The sequence below is a fragment of the Pleurodeles waltl genome, chromosome 3_1 (assembly GCF_031143425.1).
Source record: "Pleurodeles waltl isolate 20211129_DDA chromosome 3_1, aPleWal1.hap1.20221129, whole genome shotgun sequence".
NCBI lineage: Eukaryota > Metazoa > Chordata > Amphibia > Caudata > Salamandridae > Pleurodeles > Pleurodeles waltl.
The window spans coordinates 873,311,778-873,337,021 of NC_090440.1; the positions used below are offsets into that span (position 1 = coordinate 873,311,778).

Genomic DNA, 25,244 nt, shown 5'->3' on the forward strand with positions numbered 1-25,244 from the left:
TTACAGAGCAAAACATGGAGACAAAATGGCTGTTTTGTGTCACCTCAATTTCAATATTTTCTTATTTCAGCTGTTATTTTCTGTAGGAAACCTTGTAGGGTCTACACAATGACCCCTTGCTGAATTCAGAATTTTGTCTATTTTTCGGAAATGTTTAGCTGTCCAGGATCCAGCATTGGTATCACACCCATTTCTGTCACTAAACGGAAGGAGGCTAAAAGCACAAAATAAAAAGGAAAAATGGAGTATGTCCCAGTAAAATGCCAAAATTGTGTTTGGAGGTTTGCAGGGCATTGTGGGTAAGAAAATTAAGTTTTCGGATTCAAGCCTGCCTGTTCCTATAAGCTGGGAAGCTGGTGATTTTAGCACCGCAAACCCTTTGTTGATGCCATTTTCAGAGGGAAAAAAACCACAAGACTTCTTCTGCAGCCCTTTTTTTTCCCCATTTTTTTTTTTTTTTTTAAACAACATTTTCCTGTATTTTGGCTAATTTCTTGTTCTCCTTCAGGGGAACTCACAAACTTTGGGTACCTCTAGAATCCCTAGGATGTTGGGGGGGAAAAAAGGACACAAATTTTGCTTGGGTAGCTTATGTGGACAAAAAAGTTATGAGGGCCTAAGCGTGAACTGCCCCATACAGCCAAAAAAAAATGCCTGCCACCTTATGGGGGAAAAGGCCTGGCAGCAAAAGGGTTAAAACAGCTCATTGTGAACCCACTTTACACCACGATGGTGGCGATGAATAATGCCCTTATGATAAAGCATGCCACCAGGTGCGAGTGAGAGGTACCTTCCTTTTTTTAATAATATTTTTCGTAAAGTTCATTACACGGAGTGGGAACAAAACATTTCCTTTTGGGAGTCCATGTTGTGCACATAGGTCTTTATGCTGGCATTTCATCATGTTCCCCTGTTTCAGCAACTGGAGCTGTTCGGGTGCTGCCCAAATTCCATTGTTGCTCCTGAAGTTTTCCATATCTAATCCGATATCTGGACATATCGTAGGGGAAGGCAGAATGTAATTATATTTGGACTAATTGTTAAGGGCTTCCAGACTAGATGTTGGTAAATCAGTTTGCTCTGTTTTGTTTTGTCACTGCCTTAAAACTTTTTCTGCAATATGCTGTCTGGTACATAACCGGCCACAGCATTGTTACACTAAGTATGGGGCACACTAAGCTCTGCTGTGTCACCTTTATGCTGAAATTATACACAGAGCGGGTTTAGAAGCTTTAAACTACCGTAGTTTCAGGGTAACTCGGTACTGGAATGTTGAGTTTGAAAATGTTGTCTTAAGAGTTCCCATTCAATTTTTATGCTTTAACATCGAAAGTATGTAATTCCCCGAAGACAGTATCTAACTGCTTGCTTTTCACTGTGCTCAAATTACTTCTCTTTAGGCTGGATCTTCCGTCCTATTTTAAACTAGTAAACACATTTATTAGTCTCTTGTGATTTGGTCTCTTAACCCTCTTCATTTTAATTGTTATTTTATTGTATTTTCTATCAGTTCTCTTTGAACGGGCTTGCACCCATCTGATTTATGATGCTATATTTTTTTAATGTAAAAATGTTTTAATGTGTTTTGTAGATCGCCTTGTTACATCCTTGATCTTTGGAGGTGCTATATCAGATATGAAAAGCAGAAGAGCCTTATTGATTCATTTTGTTTTAGCATTCTGAAATGTGAACAATTTCCTGAAACTTTGCAGAGCTATTTATGAATGAATGACTTTGGCAGAAGCTGCTGTTCGTTAAGTGCTGAATTGTACCACAATATTGTGGCCTAAACATAGTCTGTCAAAAATATCCTGTCCTAAATATAATTTTCAAAACTATTGGCGTTAATAACAAAGTTTAGACCCAGTGGGACAATCATTTCATTCAATATTTATTGTAGACGATATTTTGTTATGGTATTCTGATGTACCACCAACATACACATCAAGAACAACGTAAATAAACTCCTGTTCTAACCACATTTGTGTATCCCTTCATTTTATAGTGCTCATGTTGCTACCTGGTACTTTAGCTAGACAATTGCAGGTTCACAGCAAAGTCCGACAAGGATTGTGTTAAGGTAGAATGTTGCTCTAGAGTCCCTCAATGCATGACTAGTCTACTGGACTGAGTTTGTCTGTTTGGCTTTCAGAAAATGCCATAAAACTGGACTTCTACTCTGTAGTCCATATGCTCAGACAGACGTAGTATGTGAATATGTTTTTGGTTCACTCAATAGTCTATAGCTTAGCTTGTCCCGGGGGCAGGATTTATTTGTGATGACTAGATATTTTGTCATAACCGGTTTTTCTTTGTCACATTTTAAAATAGATACTAGACTATGTACTAGATCTATGATTTTAGTTTGGGTTATGTGGTCATTATAAGGAGCCACTTCAAAGTTCCTAAAAATGTGGGCATCAAAGGAGCTGTATAAATGAGAGAAACTTTCACTTGCATGGAACTTGGTCCATCCATATTAGTGCTCTGCAGAGCCACCTAAGAGTAAGGATGTTGAAACCAAAGTAGGAGGAGGGTCACAGGGGATGAGAAAATGTTTGAGCTATGTCTCCCTACTTACCTCACAAAGTGAACTTAGGCCAGCTGAATGCTTTCTAGAACAGCCTGCGCCCTTAAAGTGTCAATGTTAAATTATCATTTAGTGGCTGTGTTCTCTGCTAACCTCATTTCATTCATTTGTTTGTTTTCTTTCAAAGAAAGTACAATGACATTTTGAATCATGTTATGGACTTAACCTTCATTTTTGATTCTGTCACTTTCACACACAGCCACGTGTTTAATTTCATGAAGATACCAACATGTGATAACTAGAATTATAAGTAAGCAGCCATTTATTTTAGGACTAGAGAGACATTTTGTTTTATCTGGAAACTGTGTTGGTAGTCCTACATATGAGTGGCTTATTCTGCGCTCATGTTAGCTCCGGCAAATTGTTTCCTGTGTGACAGAAAGATACCATGAAAGCACATCACCATGAAGTGTGATTTATTTATAAAAAAAAAAAAAAAAAAAAAAAACACACACATTTAGTAATAATTTCTTTATCAATATGCTGTATTACTCCCCAAATAAGTATTTGAGCAAAAGCTTCCCTGCCAATATGGTCAGGCATTGTTTCTCCTCATTTTTCAGTCTTTAGGAGTCCCACGTTCTGGACGTAATGAAGGCTTGAAAATGACGACAAACTGATTGTCTTCTTTGGAAGGGAACCAGTTCTATCCTTTCCCCCAGGAGCTTTTTCTTCATTGAACCTTTGCAAAAACTCTTATGAAATCTAGGCCATATTGTTCTTTCTCAGCTGAGGTGAAACGCGTCGGAGATACGCTGCTGGGGATGGCTACGCAGTGTGTTCAAGTGAAGAATGTAATTAAAACATCTCCTCAGACCCTTTCAAACCTGTGCCTAAAAATCAATGTGAAACTGGGAGGCATCAACAACATTCTCGTACCTCATCAACGGTAGGTCTAATTTTGATAGCTGTGTAATGTACTGTATTCTTATTTGTGGTGATTGTCTACATATTTGAGGTTGTAGACGCTATGGAAAAGGCTAGCTATCACTTTCTTGCATGACACTCCAAATACCCTGAGATACTCGAAGGCATACATCTTTTATCCAAATTGGAGCCATTCTGTACATTATCGACCTTGTTAGCTCATACAGGGGGATTTGTGTGTAGGCTAGAGCATCCCAGGATGCTATTGCCACTGTTCATAATATACCCTGAATAGTCTGCCCAAACGCATGACCCCCCCCCCCCCCCCCCCCCCCCAGATCTGTATGAGGATAGGATTATTCAGTGTTTGATTTAAATGAAGAGCTAAGATTACAATATGTAATCTTACTAAAGATAGAAAAAAACACGGGGCCACTGAATTTCCCCACCATATATTTCTCTCTACACCTACCCCTTATTCCTGCCAAACTTTTTCAAAACATGCATTAGCTAGGAGAGATACAGTGTTATAGACCCAACAAGAATCATGCTGCCAGTTTTAAAACTTTGTTTTTCTTATTCAGGATTACAAGTCATAGTTTACATAATAACGTAACTTAACAACATCCACCTACTGCACCAAAACAAAAATGTTTAACAGTATTCTTGATGGCATCATCAGTTTTTTCTTTTTTTTTTTTTTACAAAAGAAACTGCCATTTTTGCAAGCTCAGCTTTATTTTCAAATTCCATATTTACTAATTCCATAATATTCTATTGCAAAACAATTTTTAACACTATGTTTTAACACAATATTCTTTTTGTCATCATCAGTTGCTTAACAACGAAATTGCCATTTTTGCAAGCTCAACTTCACATTCAAATTCCATAATGTTCTATCGCGAAACTATTTTAAAGACAAAGTTGGCAGTTCAAACTCCCCTAAGTACAGAACAGCACTTCAGTCAACTATGCCATACATTCTTGTCGATTCACGCACACCAGTAATGAGTCTGCAACAAAAATATAGCAACAGTGGAATGTATTGTCTAAAACAGCTTTTTTTATTAATATATTTGTGGTCATGAAATTTCAAATCTACTGTGCTTAAGCATTGTTTCAGGCTTCCACATCATTTTTGCAGGCAGTCTTTAGGACAAAATGTACGTTATAATTTCAGTTCTAGAGATATTCACATTTTCACAAGAGTTTTTTAAGAACCTGATGAGGATTCTAGAAAAACATGTCAACATTCATCATTTAAAATATCACACTGGTCAAGGGTATAGTGACTCCAGTTATCTGACTATTCATGGTAGATCATAAAATATCGACTCATGAGCGGTTCCATGTTTCACTAAATGCGTCACATAATCCTCCTCAGAACATGTCAGCTATTTGGAAGACTATTTGCACTGGGATGCCCATCTCGTGATTGTTGTGTTAATTCCTGGTGAGCTTCATAATAGGGAGACTGTACAATCGTCTACACTGCCTTTGTTTTCACAGGATGCGGGACATGCTAAGCTGAATCTTGGTGTCTAAAAGTACCTACCTGAACTGGAGACTTAATGCTTTAATCAATTTGAAATTATCAATACCAGGGTATCTCAGCTAATTAACGCATGTTTTTTTTTTTTTTTTTTTTAAAGGGTTGGAATAAAAATAAAGGACGATTATAGTGTGGAACTGGGATTAAAATTCAGTAACATTTCCCTTTTCTAATATTTTCTATTCCCTGTTATTCTAAATGCAGAGCTTTTGGGGACTGCTGTAATTTTGTTATACCGTGACATCAGGCAATCTCTTCTTTGAAAGTACTTTGGTGTTATTGATGGAACCTAACTTCCACCCCTTTCCCTCCTTTCACCTCAAGAAGATACAATCCTCTCCGTAGATGTTTGTGAGGAAAACATAAGTTTAGCAATAAAGTACATTTTTACAGAAACATTCAGGATTACGGCCTCCTTAAAAAAAATGCAATAAAGACTAGAGAAACTAAAACAGAAAAACATTAATTTAATAATATTTAAAATAATGTAATAGCTTTTCTTTTTACTTTATTTAATCTAATATGCATGGAAATATGGCTTTTTCATTCTGAGTTGTATTCTTTTGACATGCAATTTTTCCTTACCCATAGCTAAGTGTTCTGACTGGAAAAGTGACGTTTAAGGAGGCTAGACAACAAAGGTAAATCAGTGCCCGTTCCCACACCTGAATAGAAGTGTGCTGCACTTTATACAAGGTGCATGTTAGTTGTTCAGACATTGTATAAAAACAAGCAAGGGCAAAATTTAAAATCAAACAGGAACTTAAACTATCAGAATAATTTCAGCAGATTCATGGACCACAAGGGGCAAGGTGCATGACAAAAAACAAAGTTTTTGTCATATTAAACAAGCCAGAAGAAGTATTCTACAAGTATAACTTAAATGTTTTTTGCTGGAGAAAGTTTCTGTGCAGGTCTGTTTTCTCTTGTTAGCCTCAGCAAACTGTATGCAAAAATGCTTTCATAATTGCAGATTTAAAGGATTATGAAGTCTTTCGGTTACTTTAAAATGAAATACATAAAGATTAGATTTCAGTATAGCTGCCTAGAGACGCTGAAGGAAGACCCAATGCTGAGTAAATCAGGCGTAATGAAAAATGTTCTGCAATGAATTGGTAAATGCTTACTCCTGCCCTTATGGCAGACAGTTTAATGCCAGAACACTGAATTTGTTGTGTTAAGTTATTCACAAGTTACACTTTTGCGTACATTGTGAGGATATCATCTAGTGAGGCACATGGACAACATAAGTCATTGAAACTGCTGGTCATGGATTAATTGAAATATATGACAGTGGTTAATATAAAGGTGTCTTCAGTGAAGCCTTTGTACGATTGCAGGTATGAAAACCATTTACAGCCGAGTGAAACTAAACTGCTTCTTGTACCAAAAACTGAGATTGGTTTCATGGAAAACATATGGAAGGACAGTGATAATCGATGGGAAAGTCAAACATAGTCACATCTAATACATCATGTTGCACAACCCACATATTAGCTATTTAAACATAATGGCAATATCCAGTAAGGTTGCCGGGATAGAAGATAACTAGAAAGTCTGACTGACTACTAGAAGCTGTGGCGGTAAATATCCAAACTCAACTTAGTAGCACAACCCAGCATGTCATACACCATGGTCAAAATCAGAAATTTACAACTGTAGGTTTGCTCCTACATGTAAACCATATTTTTTGTATGTATGGTATGCACCAACAATCGGGCAGTATGGCTGTAAAGCTATATCGGGTGTAAAGTTCCAGGAGTACTTAGTGTAAAATAAAGTGGTGCAGAAGTTCCAACTGGTGAATTTTTTAGGCACTTTAATTTTTTTATTTATAAATGATTTCCTGTGGAGATAACATTCCAACTGCAGTCTCAGAATCAGAAGGGGTTACCTCCTTTGTCCACTTATCAAAATACATTTAAAAGGAACATACATGCATGCATTTCTAGCTAGGAAAGCTCGCAAAAAATATACCTTTCAAACTTGTCAGTTTTTGCATGTTTATATATACCCACAGAGTGCCACGCCCAGGATGCTGGCAAGCTGCCGTCCTTTGTTCTGCATTTACGAATGTGGAAAATGCACTGTACTGGTGCTATTTCCACATTTGTAAAGGCCCTTTGCAAATGTATAATTCAAACAGTCATAGATCAGTGACACCAGGGTTCATATTTTATATCGGAAAGTGAGGCTTGAAAAAAAAAAACATGGAAATTTGAGCCTTGTGAATCTTAACTGTGATGTGACTCCAGAGAAAGAGGACGTTACAAGAATCAGTATTTATTCGGTGGCCAGAATAGGGTAAAGTATTTTTAGTTTTTCAGCTCCGAATACAGTTCACATTTTTGTAAATTCTGACAGAAGCTGCAGATTAAGACATGTTATACATGCAGACATATTTAATCTGTTGTCTACACTTCTGAAATTATTCAGATATAGGACAATGATTGAATCGTAAATGGTATTGTAGCTGATTTGGTATTCATGATTAGTTCATCTGCAGAAGATGAGTGTAGCTAATGCATTTTATATCATTTTTCATAAGACCGTCTGTGTTCCAACAACCAGTGATATTCTTGGGAGCAGATGTCACTCATCCACCTGCAGGTGACGGCAAGAAGCCCTCTATTGCTGCTGTAAGTCATCTAGCTTTGTTCGGTTTGTGATTTGCTGATCCTGTGTTATATTGTCATTCTTGAATTTACTGCTGTCCACCAAAACTTGCTTTCTGTACTGCACTGTTATTTGCCACTAGTTCAGTGACGTGCCGTTGTTTTGTGATACACTGTTCTCCACTAGACTGTATTTTAGTGGCGTGCTTTAGAATGACATTTTTAAACAAAGCGTTATTTTGTGACAAGACATACATTTTGTGAACTGGTAATGTTTGCTCATATCCTGGAGTTTTGTAAAAAAAAACATTTAGTTTTTGTTAGAAAATTAACCATCATTTTTATATTATGTATGGGGGTTTAATCATTCATTTTCTTGTCTGAACTTTATTTTTAACTCTCCCGTCTATGAAATCAATTCAATTAAATGCATGCAATTTAAAATCACTGCCAGAGTACTAATTAATATGAAGGTAAACAGCTTGAGTTGCCTTCTTTCAATACTGAAGATGGGTTTTGAATAAATATCCAGTCATAATTCATTGAGAATACAAGTAATCACTATCATAAATGAGCTTGTGCTGGCATTCTGAGTTCTCACTTCCGGTGTCTGTGTCCAGGACTTAGTTTCGTGTATTTTATGCAGCCACTCCAATATCAGTAGCACATTTCAAGCGCTCTCTTCCTCCCTTAACTATTGTATTATTGTTTGCAGTTATTCATCACCTCTTTAGTTTTATTACGCATTTTTCACCCTTATAAAATACAGGCATGTGATGGGCTGTGGTGAATTACTGAACTAAAACTGTCCTAATCATCCATAGTAACGCAGTTTTAGAAAAAGAAGAAAAAAAAGTCACTGTTCTTCCAAACACCATACTATTGTAAAGGATGTCTGCGTTCTGTGACCAAGGACATCTTTTGGACATGTTGTGCACTGTAAATATAAAAAGATTGGGAGTTCTTTAGTGCTCCACCACGGAAACATCCTAATAGTTGTGTGATCCGGTGACTGACCAATCCTTCTATTCACTTGCTCCTCTCATTGTCTTAATCTTAAGAGGTCAGGGCTTTCTTTTTTTCTAGATTCGAGGGCACCGAACCTACCTTTTAAAAACAGCCACTTTTGCAGTGCAAAAAACGAATTTTGGAAAACTGATGTTGGAAGTGCAGAGCTGTCGTTCAAGTCTCAGGGTGTTGTGGCCTGCGTAAGACTTTGCTGGCATTCAGTACTATGTAGAAAAATAACTGCTACAAGTACCTAAGGTGTAATAATCGTGGGTTGGACGCATGTACATTGTACTTCAACATTGAGAACACAGTCGTTACAAAAATAAATCACTCAAAGGGCACTAGGGTTTTTTTGTTTTGTTTTTTTAAATCGGCTTCCCATCTATGTTGTGAACTGCTTGTATTAGTGGCCGCTTTACCCTCTTGTAATTTCCTAGCACTATTCAACCACCTTTCAAAAAAGTCTTAATTAAAATATTGTCTATAAATTGGTCCTTTTCATTCAAATGTGACCTGTTTTCACCAGCATTTGAGCTTTCATAGATTCAAGTGATTTTGAAGTAAAACCGTTCCTCGACTGGGAAGCCTAGCTCCAGTAATACAGTAGTGGTTTATGAGCATCCACTTTGTTGACTGGGCTGCTAATTATCAGCCCATGAAAGCATGGGCCCCTATCCTTGCCAGAGAGGAGCAAGTCATGTTCTTTCACTAACCATCAAGTGTGGAAGGCATTGGTAGAGCTCTGTATTTTATTTTAATTTAAAGTATTGGAGAAAAGGGACTTCAAAATGTTTTATTTTTAAACTATACCAAGCGTCTAGGTTTGCTCCTTGGAGAAGGATCATTCTCAGTCAAATTGTGGCTATCCCAAGAAACATGAGGAGTTGCATCATAACTTCAATTTATTGTTCCTGTCCTGGAAGAAAATGTAAGAGACTCAGTAACAAACCAATGGACACAAATATCTGTCTGTAAGCTCTTCTGGGTATGTAATGCATATAGTTTTAGGAAAGTCAGAAAAATCTTGACTAACGATAAACCTGAAACTTAACTACTGGTTCGATCAAAGCACAGAATCTGCTCAAGGTACACGCACATCTTTTAGACTGTTCCTTGTCCTCCAGAAATATTTTATGACAAAGAAAATACACCTTCTAAGAGGTGAACAGAGTGAACTAATCTACTTTGACCACCCCAGCAAAGCCCCATGTGGTTTGCGTGAAGCTATTCCAGACAGCTGTGATCCATAACATCTGTATTTGCTGCCTCGTCTGTGGCTTCAGAAACAGTTCTTGTAGTATCAGGGACTGAATTCTCCTGAATCTGACGAGTGATGAGGAACTTAATGAGGACATTGATCACAACAATTGGGTGGACCGTCCCTTAGGCAAAGGGTCAGAGAGACTAACCTCTTCTTCTACAGACAGATTTTTGAAAGCACAGAAACACAAGAAAAGGGTAGCCTAAGCATCACCACTCCTTTGAAAGGAGGAGATAAAAAGTCATGTTTGTTTTACAACATGGAGGAAGCAGAAAATATATCCTTTACAAATATGGAAGCACTTAAAACACAGGCGATGATGATGATCCTTCCGCTCAACTGGTGAAACTAGGCCAAACTTCTTCGCAGTGGCCAACCAGAGACCAAAAAGTACTTCATGGAGTCCTCTGTTGATAACCATAAGCACTCATTTGTCCCACCCATATCCAGGACCTGCAGCATTTCAAAATATGAATATAACAACAATCCTTTACAAAAGCCAATTTATAAAAATAAAACATCTTGACAGACTACATAGCAACACACGTCCAGTTTGTTAATTTCTTTAATTATAAAAAAATAAAAAGGCAATTTTCACTTAATAAAATTATATGAGAATCACTGACAAAATGTTTTTTTTTTTTTTTTTCTTTTTTTAGAGGAAAGAGGACAAACAAAGAGGAAACAAGTAAGGAAATAGAGCTAAATAGTCCGAGGCCACAGAGGCTGGAAAACATCTCTTCAGTCAGTATCATATGCTTCCAGTTCTTTTTTCCTGGCAAGAACATCCTAGAGGTGTGACCTTAGATGTTTTTTGGGGGTCTCCTCCAAATCTTATATTCTTTCAACATATTTTTAACTAGAAATATAGAAAAATGTATACTCTCTTCATAAAATGCCAGCTGTTTCTCGTGTGAAAGAATGAAGGCCTTCACAGACCCCGCAAAGCAGATTGTATGGCTTGCCATTCTGAGTGTCATTGCCCAGATAAGTGCACACTGCATTAAAATGTCAAGAAGGACATTAAAGGATAAGAGAAATCTGGCTTCTTGGCCTGCAACAGGACCAGCAGGGATGCCTGGGATCAACCTCAGACAATATGAAGAGCATGGACAGGGGGACTTCCTTTGCCACCGACTCCTCTATATTACGCCCCAATAAACGGAGAGCTGTAAAACATCTAGTGATGAAAATCAATAATGCTTCCAGTCAGAATCGAGGATTAACCATAGAGGGTGGGCTCACCATCAGTGCACTATTTGACATTAAAGACCGGATTTGATGTTGAAGCCTAAATTAATGGTGTAACTTGCGTCAGCAGCAAAAAATACAGCACTGAACAAGTCTCTTTACCTGTCAGCTGACTGGGTGTGCAATTTGAAGAGAAAAGGAGGGCATGAGGCTTCATTTGCACCAGTTGTTAGTTTCAGGGAGAACATATATTCATAAGCCTCTCATATATGCACGTCTTCAACAATTTCACATATTTTGCCTACAGCTACTCCACAACTTGTGGCTACTTTACCAACACTTCTCCTGCCTGTATCTCCAGCTATAGTTACGGTGTCAAAACCACCAATATGTGTTACATTCTCTGGAAAAGCATTGTTCACCATGGTTAAGACAGTGGTTCCAGACATTCTGGAAGGCACGTCTTTACACTGAATATATTTCACTATACAAGTTTGTCATCCTCATTGGGTTGGGGGTGGTGGGGGGGGGGGGGGGGGGTGTGTGTGTGTGTATACACACACCTACTCTTACAGTAAGACCTCCTTCCGCAGTTTCTCTGATCATTGACATTAATATATTTGATGACATTCTTGGAAGAAGCCCTACCAAGCTTAACCCCTTAGCTGCTGGGCCTTTCCCCCCCCAGTGCTGAGCCCTTTTTTGGCTATTTGGGGTAGTTCGCGCTTAGGGCTTCATAACTTTTTGTCCACATAAGCTAACCACGCCAAATTTGCGTCCTTTTTTTCCAACATCCTAGGGATTCTAATGGTACCCAGAGTTGGTGGTTTCCCCTGGAGGAGACCAAGAAAATAGCCAAAATACAGTGAAAATTTTGTTTTTTTCCAAAAAAAATGGGAAAAAAGGGCTGCCGAAGAAGGCTTGTGGTTTTTTCCCTGAAAATGCCATCAACCAAGGGTTTCTGGTGCTGAAATCACTATCTTCCCACCTTTCAGGAACGGGCAGACTTGAATCAGAAAACCGAATTTTTCAACACAAATTTGGCATTTTACTGGGACATACCCCATTTCTACTATATTTGGTGCTTTCAGCCTCCTTCCAGTTAGTGACAGGAATGGGTGTGAAACCAATGCTGGATCCCGGAATGCTAAACATTTCTGAAAACTAGACAAAATTCTGAATTCAGCAAGGGGTCATTTGTGTAGATCCTACAAGGTTTTCCTACAGAAAATAACAGCTGAAATAAAAAAATATTGAAATTGAGCTGAAAACAACAGCCATTTTTCTTTATGTTTTACTCTGTAACTTTTTCCTGCGATGTCAGATTTCTGAAAGCAATATACCGTTTTGTCTGCTGGACTCTTCTGGTTGCGGGGATATAAAGGGCTTGTAGGTTCATCAAGAACCCTAGGTACCCAGAGCCAATAAATAAGCTGCACCCTGCAGTTGGTTTTCATTCTATACTGGGTATACAGCAATTCATTTGCTGAAATATGAAGAGTGAAAAAGAGGTATCAAGAAAACCTTTGCATTTCCAAAATGGGATCAAGATAAGGTTTGGAGAAGCAGTGGTTATTTGCACATCGCTGAATTCCGAGGTGCCCATACTAGCATGTGAATTGCAGGGCATTTCTCAAATAGACGTCTTTTTTACACACTCTCTTATATTTGTAAGGAAAAAATGTAGAGAAAGATAAGGGGCAATAACACTTGTTTTGCTATTCTGTGTTCCCCCAAGTCTCCCGATAAAAATGATACCTCACTTGTGTGGGTAGGCCTAGTGCCCGCGACAGGAAATGCCCCAAAACACAACATGGACACATCCTATTTTTTTTATAGAAAACACAGCTGTTTTTTCCAAAGTGCCTACCTGTAGATTTTGGCCTGTAGCTCAGCCGGCACCTAGGGAAACCTACCAAACCTGTGCATTTCTGAAAACTAGAGACCTAGGGCAATCCAAGGAGGGGGGACTCGCGGGGCTCGGACCAGGTTCTGTTACCCAGAATCCTTTGCAAACCTCAAAAAGTGGCTAAAAAAACAAGTTTTCCTCAGATTTCGGTGACAGAAAGTTCTGGAATCTGAGAGGAGCCACAAATTTCCTTCCACCCGGCGTTCCCCCAAGTCTCCCGATAAAAATGATACCTCACTTGTGTGGGTAGGCCTAGCGCCCGCGACAGGAAACGCCCCAAAGCGCAACGTGGACACATCAAAATTTTTGGAAGAAAACAGAGGTGTTTTTTGAGAAGTGCCTACCTGTAGATTTTGGCCTCTAGCTCAGCCGGCACCTAGGGAAACCTACCAAACCTGTGCATTTCTGAAAACTAGAGACCTAGGGCAATCCAAGGAGGGGTGACTCGCGGGGCTCGGACCAGGTTCTGTTACCCAGAATCCTTTGCAAACCTCAAAAAGTGGCTAAAAAAACAAGTTTTCCTCAGATTTCGGTGACAGAAAGTTCTGGAATCTGAGAGGAGCCACAAATTTCCTTCCACCCGGCGTTCCCCCAAGTCTCCCGATAAAAATGATACCTCACTTGTGTGGGTAGGCCTAGCGCCCGCGACAGGAAACGCCCCAAAGCGCAACGTGGACACATCAGAAGTTTTGGAAGAAAAGAACGAGTTACTTACCTTCGGTAACGACTTTTCTGGTGGATACATTAGCTACCTGTGGATTCCTCACCTCATGAATACTCCCATGGCGCCAGCATTTGACGGAAATCTTCTTACTAGTCTCTGCACGTTGACGAGGACGTCACTCTAGCCCACGCGACGCCGTCTGACGTCATACAGGCAATAAGAAGTCCTCGCCGACGTGCCGATGACAGTACCAACATTTTTTACGTGCATGAGAATAATAATAATAACCCAATGCAATGAAAGAGCAAAGCAACATCTCTTAATATTGTAAATCACACAACATTGCAATAAAATAGCTGTAGATTTAATATAACTTTTTTTTTTTTTTTTTTTTTTTTTTTTTTTTAAATAAATATATTTATACATACGAATCATGTATATACCCAATATATATATAGATTTATATATACATATACACATATATACAAATATCATACATGCAAAATGTATTGCAACTTTGAAGACCAAAAGGAGCACACTCAAGGATTGCTTGGAGAGACCAAAAAGGCAACGGGGAGGCGGGTGGGACCGTGAGGAATCCACAGGTAGCTAATGTATCCACCAGAAAAGTCGTTACCGAAGGTAAGTAACTCGTTCTTCTGATGGATACAACTACCTGTGGATTCCTCACCTCATGAATAGAGTCCCAAAGCAGTACCACGCCCGGCGGTGGGTGCCTAAATGGTCAAACCAAGAAATCCTGCAGCACTGACCGTGCAAAATGACCGTCCCTCCTGACCTCAGAGTCCAAACAGTAATGTTTCACAAAAGTGTGAAGGGACGACCAAGTTGCGGCCTTGCAGATGTCAACCACAGGAACACCCCTGGCCAAGCCCGAAGAGGCCGACTTAGCTCTGGTGGAGTGAGCTCTAATGCCCTCAGGCGGATCCTTCTTTGCCAAAGAGTAACAGATTTTAATGCAAAGAACAACCCACCTGGAGAGTGTTCTCTTGTGGACTGCCTTTCCTCTCCTCTTGCCCACGTATCCGACAAACAGCTGATCCTCCAGCCTGATATCCTTCATTCTGTCGATATAGAAGCTCAACGCCCTTTTTGGGTCCAGGCGATGTAGTCTTTCTTCCTCCTTTGAAGGATGAGGCGGAGGATAAAACGTGGACAAAGTGATTGTCTGAGCCAAATGGAAGGGTGAAACAACCTTCGGAAGGAAAGCAGCCTTGGTCCTCAACACCACCTTATCCCCATAAAACGTTATATAAGGGGGTTTAACCGATAAGGCCTGCAACTCACTCACTCTCCTTGCAGATGTTATAGCTACCAGGAATACTGTTTTAATAACCAAATACCTTAAGGGGCAAGAATGCATAGGCTCAAAAGGGGACCCCATAAGGAAAGTCAGGACCAAGGACAAATCCCATTGAGGCATAACGAATGGTTTTGGAGGATATTGATTCAGAAGACCTTTCAAGAATCTGAGAACAATAGGGGATTTAAATAACGATGGTTGGTCTGGAAGACAAATGAAGGCTGACAAGGCCGACAAATAACCCTTAATGGTAGCTACTGCACAACCTTTCTGCGCTAGAGACAGTGCAAAAGACAAAACATGTGACAGACGAGCATGTAAGGGATCAATCTGTCTCTCTCCACACCACATAACAAATTTAGACCACCTATTAGCGTAGATAGATTTAGTGGAGTGTCGCCTGGCCGCTAAGATAACATCCACTACATCAGGCGGGAGAGAGAAGGAACTCAGGTTGCCCCGTTCAATCTCCAAGCATGTAGGTGCAGACTCTGGAGGTTGGGGTGTAAAACCTGCCCCTGCGACTGCGAGAGGAGGTCTGCCCTGAGAGGGAGACGGAGCGGAGGGCACAGTGAGAGTTGGAGAAGGTCGGAGTACCATACCCTCCTTGGCCAATCCGGAGCTATTAAGATGACTTGGGCCCGGTCTTGGCGAATTTTCCTCAACACTCGAGGAATCAAGGGTATGGGGGGAAACGCGTAAAGCAACTGGTCGCACCAGGTTATCTGAAACGCGTCCCCCAACGCTCCCTGCATCGGATACTGGAGGCTGCAGAATAACGGGCAATGCGCGTTCTCCCGAGTGGCAAACAGATCTATCCGAGGAAACCCCCACATCTGGAAGATTAAACAGACTTGATCTGGATGGAGACGCCACTCGTGGTCTGCCGAGAATTGGCGACTGAGACTGTCCGCACGTACATTCAAGACCCCGGCCAGATGATTTGCCACCAAGCAAATCTGATGGTCCTTTGCCCAGGACCATAGCCGAAGAGCTTCTCTGCAGAGAAGGTACGACCCTACTCCTCCCTGTTTGTTTATGTACCACATCGTGGTAGTATTGTCCGTCAGGACCTGTACCGACTGACCACGAAGCCTTCTAAATCTCCCTTGTGTTGAGACCACTGCCTTCGGAGGCACCACTGAAGAGCCCTCATGTGCCAGCGAGCATGCGTGACCAACAGAATGCAGGAGGCGAACAGACCGAGCAGACGAAGGACCTTGAGGACTGGAACTACCGCTCCATTTCGAAACATTGGAACCAATTCCTGAATATCTTGAATCCGCTGAGGCGGAGGAAAGGCTCGACTCAATGTTGTATCCAGTACTGCCCCTATGAACAGGAGGCGCTGAGAGGGCTCCAGGTGAGATTTGGGCACGTTCACCGAAAAGCCCAGGTCGAACAACAACTGGGTTGTTGACTGCAGATGATGCGACACAAGCTCCGGGGACTTGGCTTTGATCAACCAGTCGTCCAAGTAAGGGAATACTGCTATCCCCTTCCTTCTGAGCTCCGCCGCAACCACTGACATCACCTTTGTGAAGACTCGAGGTGCTGAAGTAAGACCAAACGGGAGGACCGCAAACTGATAGTGCTGCGACCCTACCACAAACCGGAGATACTTCCTGTGCGACTTGAGTATCGGGATATGAAAGTAAGCATCCTGCAAGTCGACAGACACCATCCAATCTTCCTTGTTCAACGCCAAAAGCACCTGTGCTAGGGTCAGCATCTTGAACTTTTCCTGTTTGAGGAACCAATTCAAGATCCTCAGATCCAGGATTGGTCTCAACTGACCATCCTTTTTGGGAATCAGGAAGTATCTTGAGTAACAACCTCGACCCTTTTCCTGCTCTGGGACCAACTCTACCGCGCCCTTTGAAAGGAGGACTTGAACCTCCTGTTCTAGCAACAGGAGGTGTTCTTCTGAACAATAAGATGGGCGGGGCGGGATGAGGGGCGGGAACTCCCGAAAGGGAAGGGCGTAGCCTTTTCCCACAATGCCGAGAACCCAAGTGTCCGTTGTGATAGACCTCCACTTGTGGAGAAAACGCTGTAATCTTCCCCCTACAGGAGAGGAGTGAGTGGGAAACGGTGGAAGCCTAAGGCTGCTTCCCCTGCTGCACCCCTCCAGAGGACGAGGAAGAGGCAGAGTGCTGTTGAGAGGCTCCTCTGGTACGGACCCCACCCCTCCCCCTCCCCCTCCCTCTAAATGACCTATAGGGGAGGGAAGAGGCGGGTTGCTGGAACCTCCCCCGAAAGGAAGAGGAATAAGAGCCACGCCCAAATCCCCGAAACCTCCTGAAAATTCTAGAAGAGGCAGAGGAAGAAGGAGCTTGCAGTCCTAACGATTTGGCTGTGGCTCTGCTCTCCTTAAATCGTTCCAAGGCCGAATCTGCCTTGGCTCCAAACAGTCTGTCCCCATCAAACGGGAGGTCCAGCAGGGTCGACTGCACATCCGCAGAGAACCCTGAGTTTCGGAGCCAGGCCTGTCTTCTTGCCACCACAGCCGTGCCCATCGCCCTGGCCACCGAGTCGGTCGTGTCCAGCCCAGACTGGATAATCTGGGTCGCGGCAGCCTGGGCGTCCGAGACCACATCCAAAAGACCCTGGGGAAGCTCCGTGAATGAAGACGAAATATCATCCATCAGCGCATGGATGTACCTCCCCAGAATGCACGTGGCGTTGGTGGCCTTCAACGCCAAACTGCATGACGAAAATATTTTCTTGGACTGCGCATCCAGTTTCTTGGAGTCTCTGTCTCCAGGCACCGTCGGGAAGGAACCAGGCGCTGACTTTGAGGAACAGGAGGCTTGCACCACCAAGCTCTCCGGCGTAGGGTGTCTAGAGAGAAAGCCAGGGTCAGATGGTGCAGCTCGATACCTCCTGGCCACAGCCCTATGAACGGCCGAGGAAGACACCGGCTTCTTCCACACCTCCAACACCGGATCCAGCAAAGCCTCATTAAATGGCAAGAGAGGCTCAGCTGCAGCAGAGGCCGGATGCAATACCTCTGTCAGCAAATTCTGCTTTGCCTCTGCCACCGGCAAAGGCAGGTCCAAAAAGCTCGCTGCCTTCCTCACCACAGCATGAAAGGAAGCAGCCTCCTCCGTATATTCCCCTGGAGATGAAAGGTCCCACTCAGGGGAAGTGTCCAGCCCACTGGCTGTATCCAGACCATGCAGTCCGTCTCCAGAGTCCTCAATCTCTCCCTCCTCTAGGACTCGCTGGTACTCTTGCTCTTCTAAAAGACGGAGAGCACGCCTCCTCGAATGAAGTCTCTCCTCGATACGCGGAGTCGACATGGCCTCCGCCGACGTCGAAGAACGGCGCCGATCTCCAGAAGCATCTGACGCCGCGTCCGGCGCCACAGGCAGCTTCGGCGCCGAGGCAGGAGCCGGAGGACGAGGTCTTGGAGCCGATGGACCAACCGGAGTCACAGGGCAAAATCCTGACTTCGACGGAGGGGCAACCTCCGGGGCCGAAACATCCGAAGCCACCGGAGCGGCCACCGACGCCGGCACCGGCGCCGAGCCCACATTCCCAAAAGGGAGAAAGGGCATAAAGGGTGCCGGCCGAAGAGGCGCAGGATCACCCAACGAAAAGGCCAAGGGCCCCGAAGGACCAGCCGGAGCAGCTCCTGGAGCCATCTGCTGAAAGATGGTATACATCGCATTAAGAAACGCGGTACTATCGGCTCCAGGAGTGGGAAAAGCCGGATACTGGGGTGCCTGGATCGAAGGCGACCCCGACGCCGGCCTCGACGTCTGCGACGCCGGAGAAAACACAAGAGGCTGCACCACCTCAATCACTGACGCCTGACCAGGTGAAGTCGGTGACCTCGAATGAGACTCCTTGCTGGAGTGACGTCGTGAGTCTCTACGGCGCCGGGAGTCTCGATGACGCCGGTGAGACCTTGGCGAAGAAGACTTCTTATGATGTTTCTCCTTCTTCTTTGACTTTGCCATGAATAACTTGGCCTCGCGCTCTTTGAGGGCCTTCGGATTCATGTGTTGACATGAATCGCAAGTCGAGACGTCGTGGTCGGAGCTCAAACACCATAGACAGTCGGAGTGAGGATCTGTAACTGACATCTTGCCCCCACACTCTCGACAGGGCTTGAAACCCGACTTCCTCTGAGACATTGTTACCGCAGAGAAGACTACGCAGCAGACAATACACTGTAACCACGAAGGTAACAGTAACTCCCTCGAAGATAACCGTTTCGAATGCACGGAAAAAAGGGAACTGTCATCGGCACGTCGGCGAGGACTTCTTATTGCCTGTATGACGTCAGACGGCGTCGCGTGGGCTAGAGTGACGTCCTCGTCAACGTGCAGAGACTAGTAAGAAGATTTCCGTCAAATGCTGGCGCCATGGGAGTATTCATGAGGTGAGGAATCCACAGGTAGTTGTATCCATCAGAACAGAGGTGTTTTTTGAGAAGTGCCTACCTGTAGATTTTGGCCTCTAGCTCAGCCGGCACCTAGGGAAACCTACCAAACCTGTGCATTTCTGAAAACTAGAGACCTAGGGCAATACAAGGAGGGGTGACTCGCGGGGCTCGGACCAGGTTCTGTTACCCACAATCCTTTGCAAACCTCAAAAAGTGGCTAAAAAAACAAGTTTTCCTCACATTTCGGTGACAGAAAGTTCTGGAATCTGAGAGGAGCCACAAATTTCCTTCCACCCGGCGTTCCCCTAAGTCTCCCGATAAAAATGATACCTCACTTATGTGGGTAGGCCTAGCGCCCGCGACAGGAAATGCCCCAAAACAGAACGTGGACACATCACATTTTTTCATAGAAAACAGTGCCTACCTGTGGATTTTGGCCTCTAGCTCAGCCGGCACCTGGGGAAACCTAGCAAACCAGCACATTTTTGTAAACTAGAAACCCAGGGGAATCCAAGATGAGGTGACTTGTGGGGCTCGGACCAGGTTCTGTTACCCAGAATCCTTTGCAAACCTCAAAATGTGGCTAAAATACCACGTTTTCCACACATTTCGGTGACAGAAAGTTCTGGAATCTGAGGGGAGCCACAAATTTCCTTCCACCCAGCGTTCCCCCAAGTCTCCCGATAAATATGATACCTCACTTGTGTGGTTAGGCCTGGTGCCTGCGACAGGAATAGATCACACAACGGTCAATGTTGGTCCTTACGTGAGGCAGCTGTTGACCCTGGGGTGATCCATTCCTGACACAGGCACTAGGTGTAGGCACTCAAGTGGGGTAGTGTTTTTATCAGGACAGGTGAGGAGTCACTGGGTGGTAGGAATGTTGTGGATCCCAGCATATTCCTGTAGTTTGTGTGACAGAAATGCGAGAAAAATAGAGTTTTTTCTCAACATTTCAGCTTTGCAGGGTATTCTGGGTAAGAAAACTTTGGGGAATCCACACAAGTCACACCTCTGTGGACTCCCCCGAATGTCTAGTTTCCAGAAATGTTTGGGTTTAGTGTGTTTCTCTATATGGCCGCCGAATCCAGGACCAAAAACACAGGTGCCTGCCTTACAAAACCAGTTTGTTTTGCCATAGACAATTTTGATGTCTCCACAATATGATTTGGGTGGTGGAATTTGGGGCTGAACTAAATTGGTGAGCTCCCAAGAGAGCACTCTCTCTCTGCTTGCCGCCGCATTCACCTGCCCTCTGGGTTGGCCTAACCCACTATTACCCAGTTGCACGAACAGCTTGCGAAGGGACAGCAGGACTGTCCTCATCACCTCCCTCATAATGTACTGGAAGAGGAGTTTTCGAATGGGACTCCTCTGACTGAAAAATCACTCCCAGAGTCTGCGCCATTGTCCTATCCCTCAGATGCTGTCTCAGTATCTGATGTCTCAGTCTCTGATCCTATGTCAGAGCGGTCCTCTATAACCCGAGTGCAGGCAGCAGTCATCCATCAAGATGCCATCTCTGCTATTGGCTAAACTGTTGCTCTAAAACACTAGCCTACGTAGACAGTCACAAAATCGATGGTGTGTGTGAGATACGTGCAACAGTAGAGGCCACCTTACCTGCGCTTCTTCCCTCAATCAGCACGTACTTTCAAGACACTCAAAAAACACCTTGTCACATACCATTCGTCACAGTCTTTAGCACCTCCTGCGCCCAGTCCAACAATCATTATTGGTGCTCCCACTCCCTCCTCCTCGGATTCCCTCATTACCACCCAGCAAAAGTGCCCTTCATCTCTCCATAGACTTTACTAATGTACTCAGCTATTTACATAAAATACAGATGTGCTCTTTGCAGTAGGCATATAAACCTTCTGCGCTTCTTTATGGCACTAAAACTGCCACTAGACAAGTCGGACCCTTTTCCCCCCCAGGGAAACCACACACATATTGACAAAAGTGATGTATATATGACAGCCAACCACCTGAAACTCAACTCAAGCAAAACCGAAATAATCCTCTTTGGCCCTCACCAAAAAAAACCTGGGACCCCCCATGGTGCCCCACCACGCTAGGCCCTGCACCCACCCCCGCCAACTACGCACGCAACCTCAGCATCATCCTAGACTCCTCCCTCTCTATGACCCAACAAATCAACGCTCTTACCTCCTCATGCTTCAACAAACTCCGTATACTGAAAAACATTAAAATGGATCCCCACAGAGACCAGAAAAACTGTCACTCACGCACTCATCAGCAGCAGGCTTGATTACAGAAACGCCCTCTACGCCGGGACCACTCTAAAACTCAAGTGCAAACTACACGCATCCAGAACTCAGCAGCACGACTCATCCTCGACCTCCACCGACACGAACACATCTCTCCACACCTCAAATCCCTCCACTGGCTCCCCATTGACAAAAGGATCACCTTCAAGATCCTCATCCTCACACACAAATCACTCCACAACACAGGCCCTGCCTACCTCAACGAGAGTCACCTTCCACACCCCCACACGAAACGTCCGTTCAGCTGACCTCTCTCTCGCCTCTGACCCCCGCATCAAACACACCACCACCGGGGGCAGATCCTTCTCCTACATTGCACCCAAAACATGGAACGCACTCACAACCCACATTCGCAAGACCCAAAACCTACTTCTTTTCAGGAAGGGCCTCAAAACCTGGCTTTTTGAACAGTGAACCTCCTAGCCCCTTTCCCTCCCCCCGTTCCCCCCCCCCAGCGCCTTGAGACCCTCACAGGTGAGTAGCGCGCTTTATAAATCTCTTTGATACAGATCTACCTATATATATAAATATATATCTACATAGATATATCTATAGATATATCCATGTACCTAGATATATCTATCTACATAGATATATATATATATATATATAGATATATACATATATTTTTTTTTAGTTGTTGTATGGTTTCCTTGGGGGCCAAAATGGCCCCCAGGGAAACCCTACAACATCTAAAAAAAAAAATTGCCCCCACAGGGGGTCACCCTGCCCACGGGCGACCCCCTGTCATTTCATTTTTTTTTAAAAAAAAATTTTGAGAAAAAAAAAAAATCCCCTGGGGGGGGGGGGGGCGCGATAGCGCCCCCCCCCCCCCTCCCCAGGGGGCACCTACCTTTTTATTTTTTTAGGAAAATTATCCGGGGGGGGGGGCGGCCCGTTTTCCGGGGGGGGCTGCCCCCCAAAAGTGAAATCCCTGGTGTCTAGTGGGGTTTCCTGGCCCCCGATCGCAGCTGTGCTGCGATCGGGGGGCCAGGAAACCGTTTCAGAAGGCCTCATAAGAAAGGGGAGACTCTCCCCTTTCTTACGAGGCCTTCTGAAACTGTTTCTGGCCCCCGATCGCAGCACAGCTGCGATCGGGGGCCAGAAACAGTTTCAGAAGGCCTCGTAAGAAAGGGGAGAGTCTCCCCTTTCTTACGAGGCCTTTTCAAAATGTTTCCTGACCCCCCCGATCGCAGCTGTGCTGCGATCGGGGTAGCCAGGAAACCTGAAAGTGTTTCCTGGCCCCCGATCGCAGCACAGCTGCGACCGGGGGCCAGGAAACACTTTCAGGAAGGCCTCGTAAGAAAGGGGAGACTCTCCCCTTTCTTACGAGGCCTTCCCGAACGTGAAAAAGGCCGTTTTCCCCATGAAAGCAGGAAGCGGCCGCAAGGCTGCTTCCTGCTTTCATGGGGAAAACACCTTTGCAACGTCAGCGCGCCTCGCGGCGCGCTGACGTCACAAAGGGGCGGGTGGGGGGCGGGGGGAGACACGGTAGCTTCCGTGTCTCCCGGGGGGGGGAAAAAAATAAAAAAAAAATCCTCGGGTGCGACGCACCCGAGGATTTATTAATGCCCTTCCTGGTGTCGGCCACTGGTCGTGACCCGCACCAGGGAGGGTGTGTGGGCGTCGGCCAGTGGCCGACGCCCGCATTTAAGAGGTTAACATACATCATCTGCACCACTGGCATCAACTTGGGAATCTTCAAGATCATAGATCACTGGTCTTCCTCAAGACCTTTACATCTCTTAGCACAAGGTTTATTGGAACTAGCAATAGAGCATTTTCACACTCTGGCTTCAACTAAATATGCTCTGGCTAGCTTATATAAAAAAAAAAAAATAGGAGTCTGACCCACCACAGCAGGATCTGATTTTTCTATGGATTGATCTGCAGACATACTCCTCTAAGGTGTCAGTCGCTATAAAACACTATGCTACAGCTCTAGCCTCCAATGTAACTCCAGGAGAGGGGGTGAATCAGACACAATGAGAAGAAAGGTTTGTGGGAGCTCTACAACAGCAATGAAGCCTGCCAGTGCTACTGCCTTCCTAGGCAGATATCACTGATCCTTTTTTGTTTCACCGACAAACCCACCCGTAAAGATGGGCAAGACTTCCAAGAAGTACTGAATGAAGGAGTTATGTTATCCAACGAGGTAATTATTGCTGCACATTAGGCAGATCTGACTTCTTAGGGCTAATGGAGGGGAATGCCATTTGATCAAATCTTCCTCCGATACCTTGATTCTGTTGGTTATCCTCAACCGACTGCAGCTCCAAAGGAAAGAAAATCCTTGTTGCGCTGCAATGGCTACACGAGTGATGGCTCACTAATCATCTTCACTAGTTGGAGCAACCACAGTTCAGGGTCTCTTGCAATACCATTTGTCCTCCACATGTTCAAGGGCCAGATCCTGCACCCCCAACTTAGCATCCTTGATCTTGATGTAATGGCTCCTTCCTAAACTCAACTTCACAAGCTTACCTACTATACTTTGTGTAGCATCTCTCTTCCTTAAAGGTACTTTTTTCTCCTGTTACAGCTTACAGATAATGCCTTTCATAAATCTCTCTCCTCTGCTCGGAGCCCTTTTATTGAAGATTTTTTCCATTGATTATCTTTTTGGCAACTCAGTGTGGTCCTTTCGAAACGCATAAGACCCCCTACTTGAAAAAGTTTGAAGCATACTTTGTGGAATACTGCTTTCTTATACCCTCATTATGAGTTAAAGGCTATAAGCTAATCCATGAGGAAACGATAATAATCACACCCTCACAGATTTCCCTGATAAATGCCTGCAGGTCAAACCTTCTGACATTTGTCAGGGAAAAAAGGCCCAGAAAAAAGGCAAAACATGCAGAATTCAGTGTTTGAAAAGCGATTCTGCACATACTTTTTTTGCCTGTTGTCACCATTAACAAATCTGATTAGGTCTTCTCATTCATCGTTCAGACTTACATTATGTTTTGTTATAGTGAAATAACTTCCCCAACTGCTCTCCACTTCCTCTGTCCAGTCAGGTAGCTGGGGGACTCACCTCCGATGCATTGCCAGCAGTGACTTCTAGATAGAAAACAAATTTCAGCAGATGCCAAAATGGTGAAGTGGGCACTCCAGGAACAGTGAGAAAAATCGCAGATTTATCGTGGAACATGGAACCCAGCTGCTACCGAAGAGTTTCAGCTGAAAACAGCCTTTAAAGGTGATTGTGCCCAATTTCCATAGCAAATCAACACAACACCTTATAATAGCCATTGACAAAATACTACCACAGCACCCATTCATCCTCATGCAAAAACAGAACTCTTGCCCATACCTTCAAATAACCCTAAATTTATGATAGTCATAACATTTATTATGCCATAATTACTAAAAAAAACAAAAAAACAAATACACATAGAAAATAAAGATTATAATACTATATATATATATATACACACACACACACACACACACCTATATATATATATACACACACATATATATATATATATAAAAAACACACATCTTTGGATCGTCTCATTTGAGTCAAACAGACTTTGAGCCTGTAGTCTAAAGGAATAGGTCACTTCA

At 43.6% G+C, this 25,244-nt stretch overlaps 1 protein-coding gene across 1 annotated transcript in view; it reads left to right on the forward strand.

Moving 5' to 3' along the window:
* The window catches only part of LOC138284720 (protein argonaute-3), a 916,780-nt gene that overhangs the window by 629,619 nt on the left and 261,917 nt on the right, over positions 1–25,244 (forward strand). The window contains exons 13-14 of the mRNA XM_069223834.1: positions 3,320–3,479; positions 7,558–7,648. Coding sequence (XP_069079935.1) covers positions 3,320–3,479; positions 7,558–7,648 — 251 coding nt within the window. The remainder of the gene's footprint in view (positions 1–3,319; positions 3,480–7,557; positions 7,649–25,244) is intronic.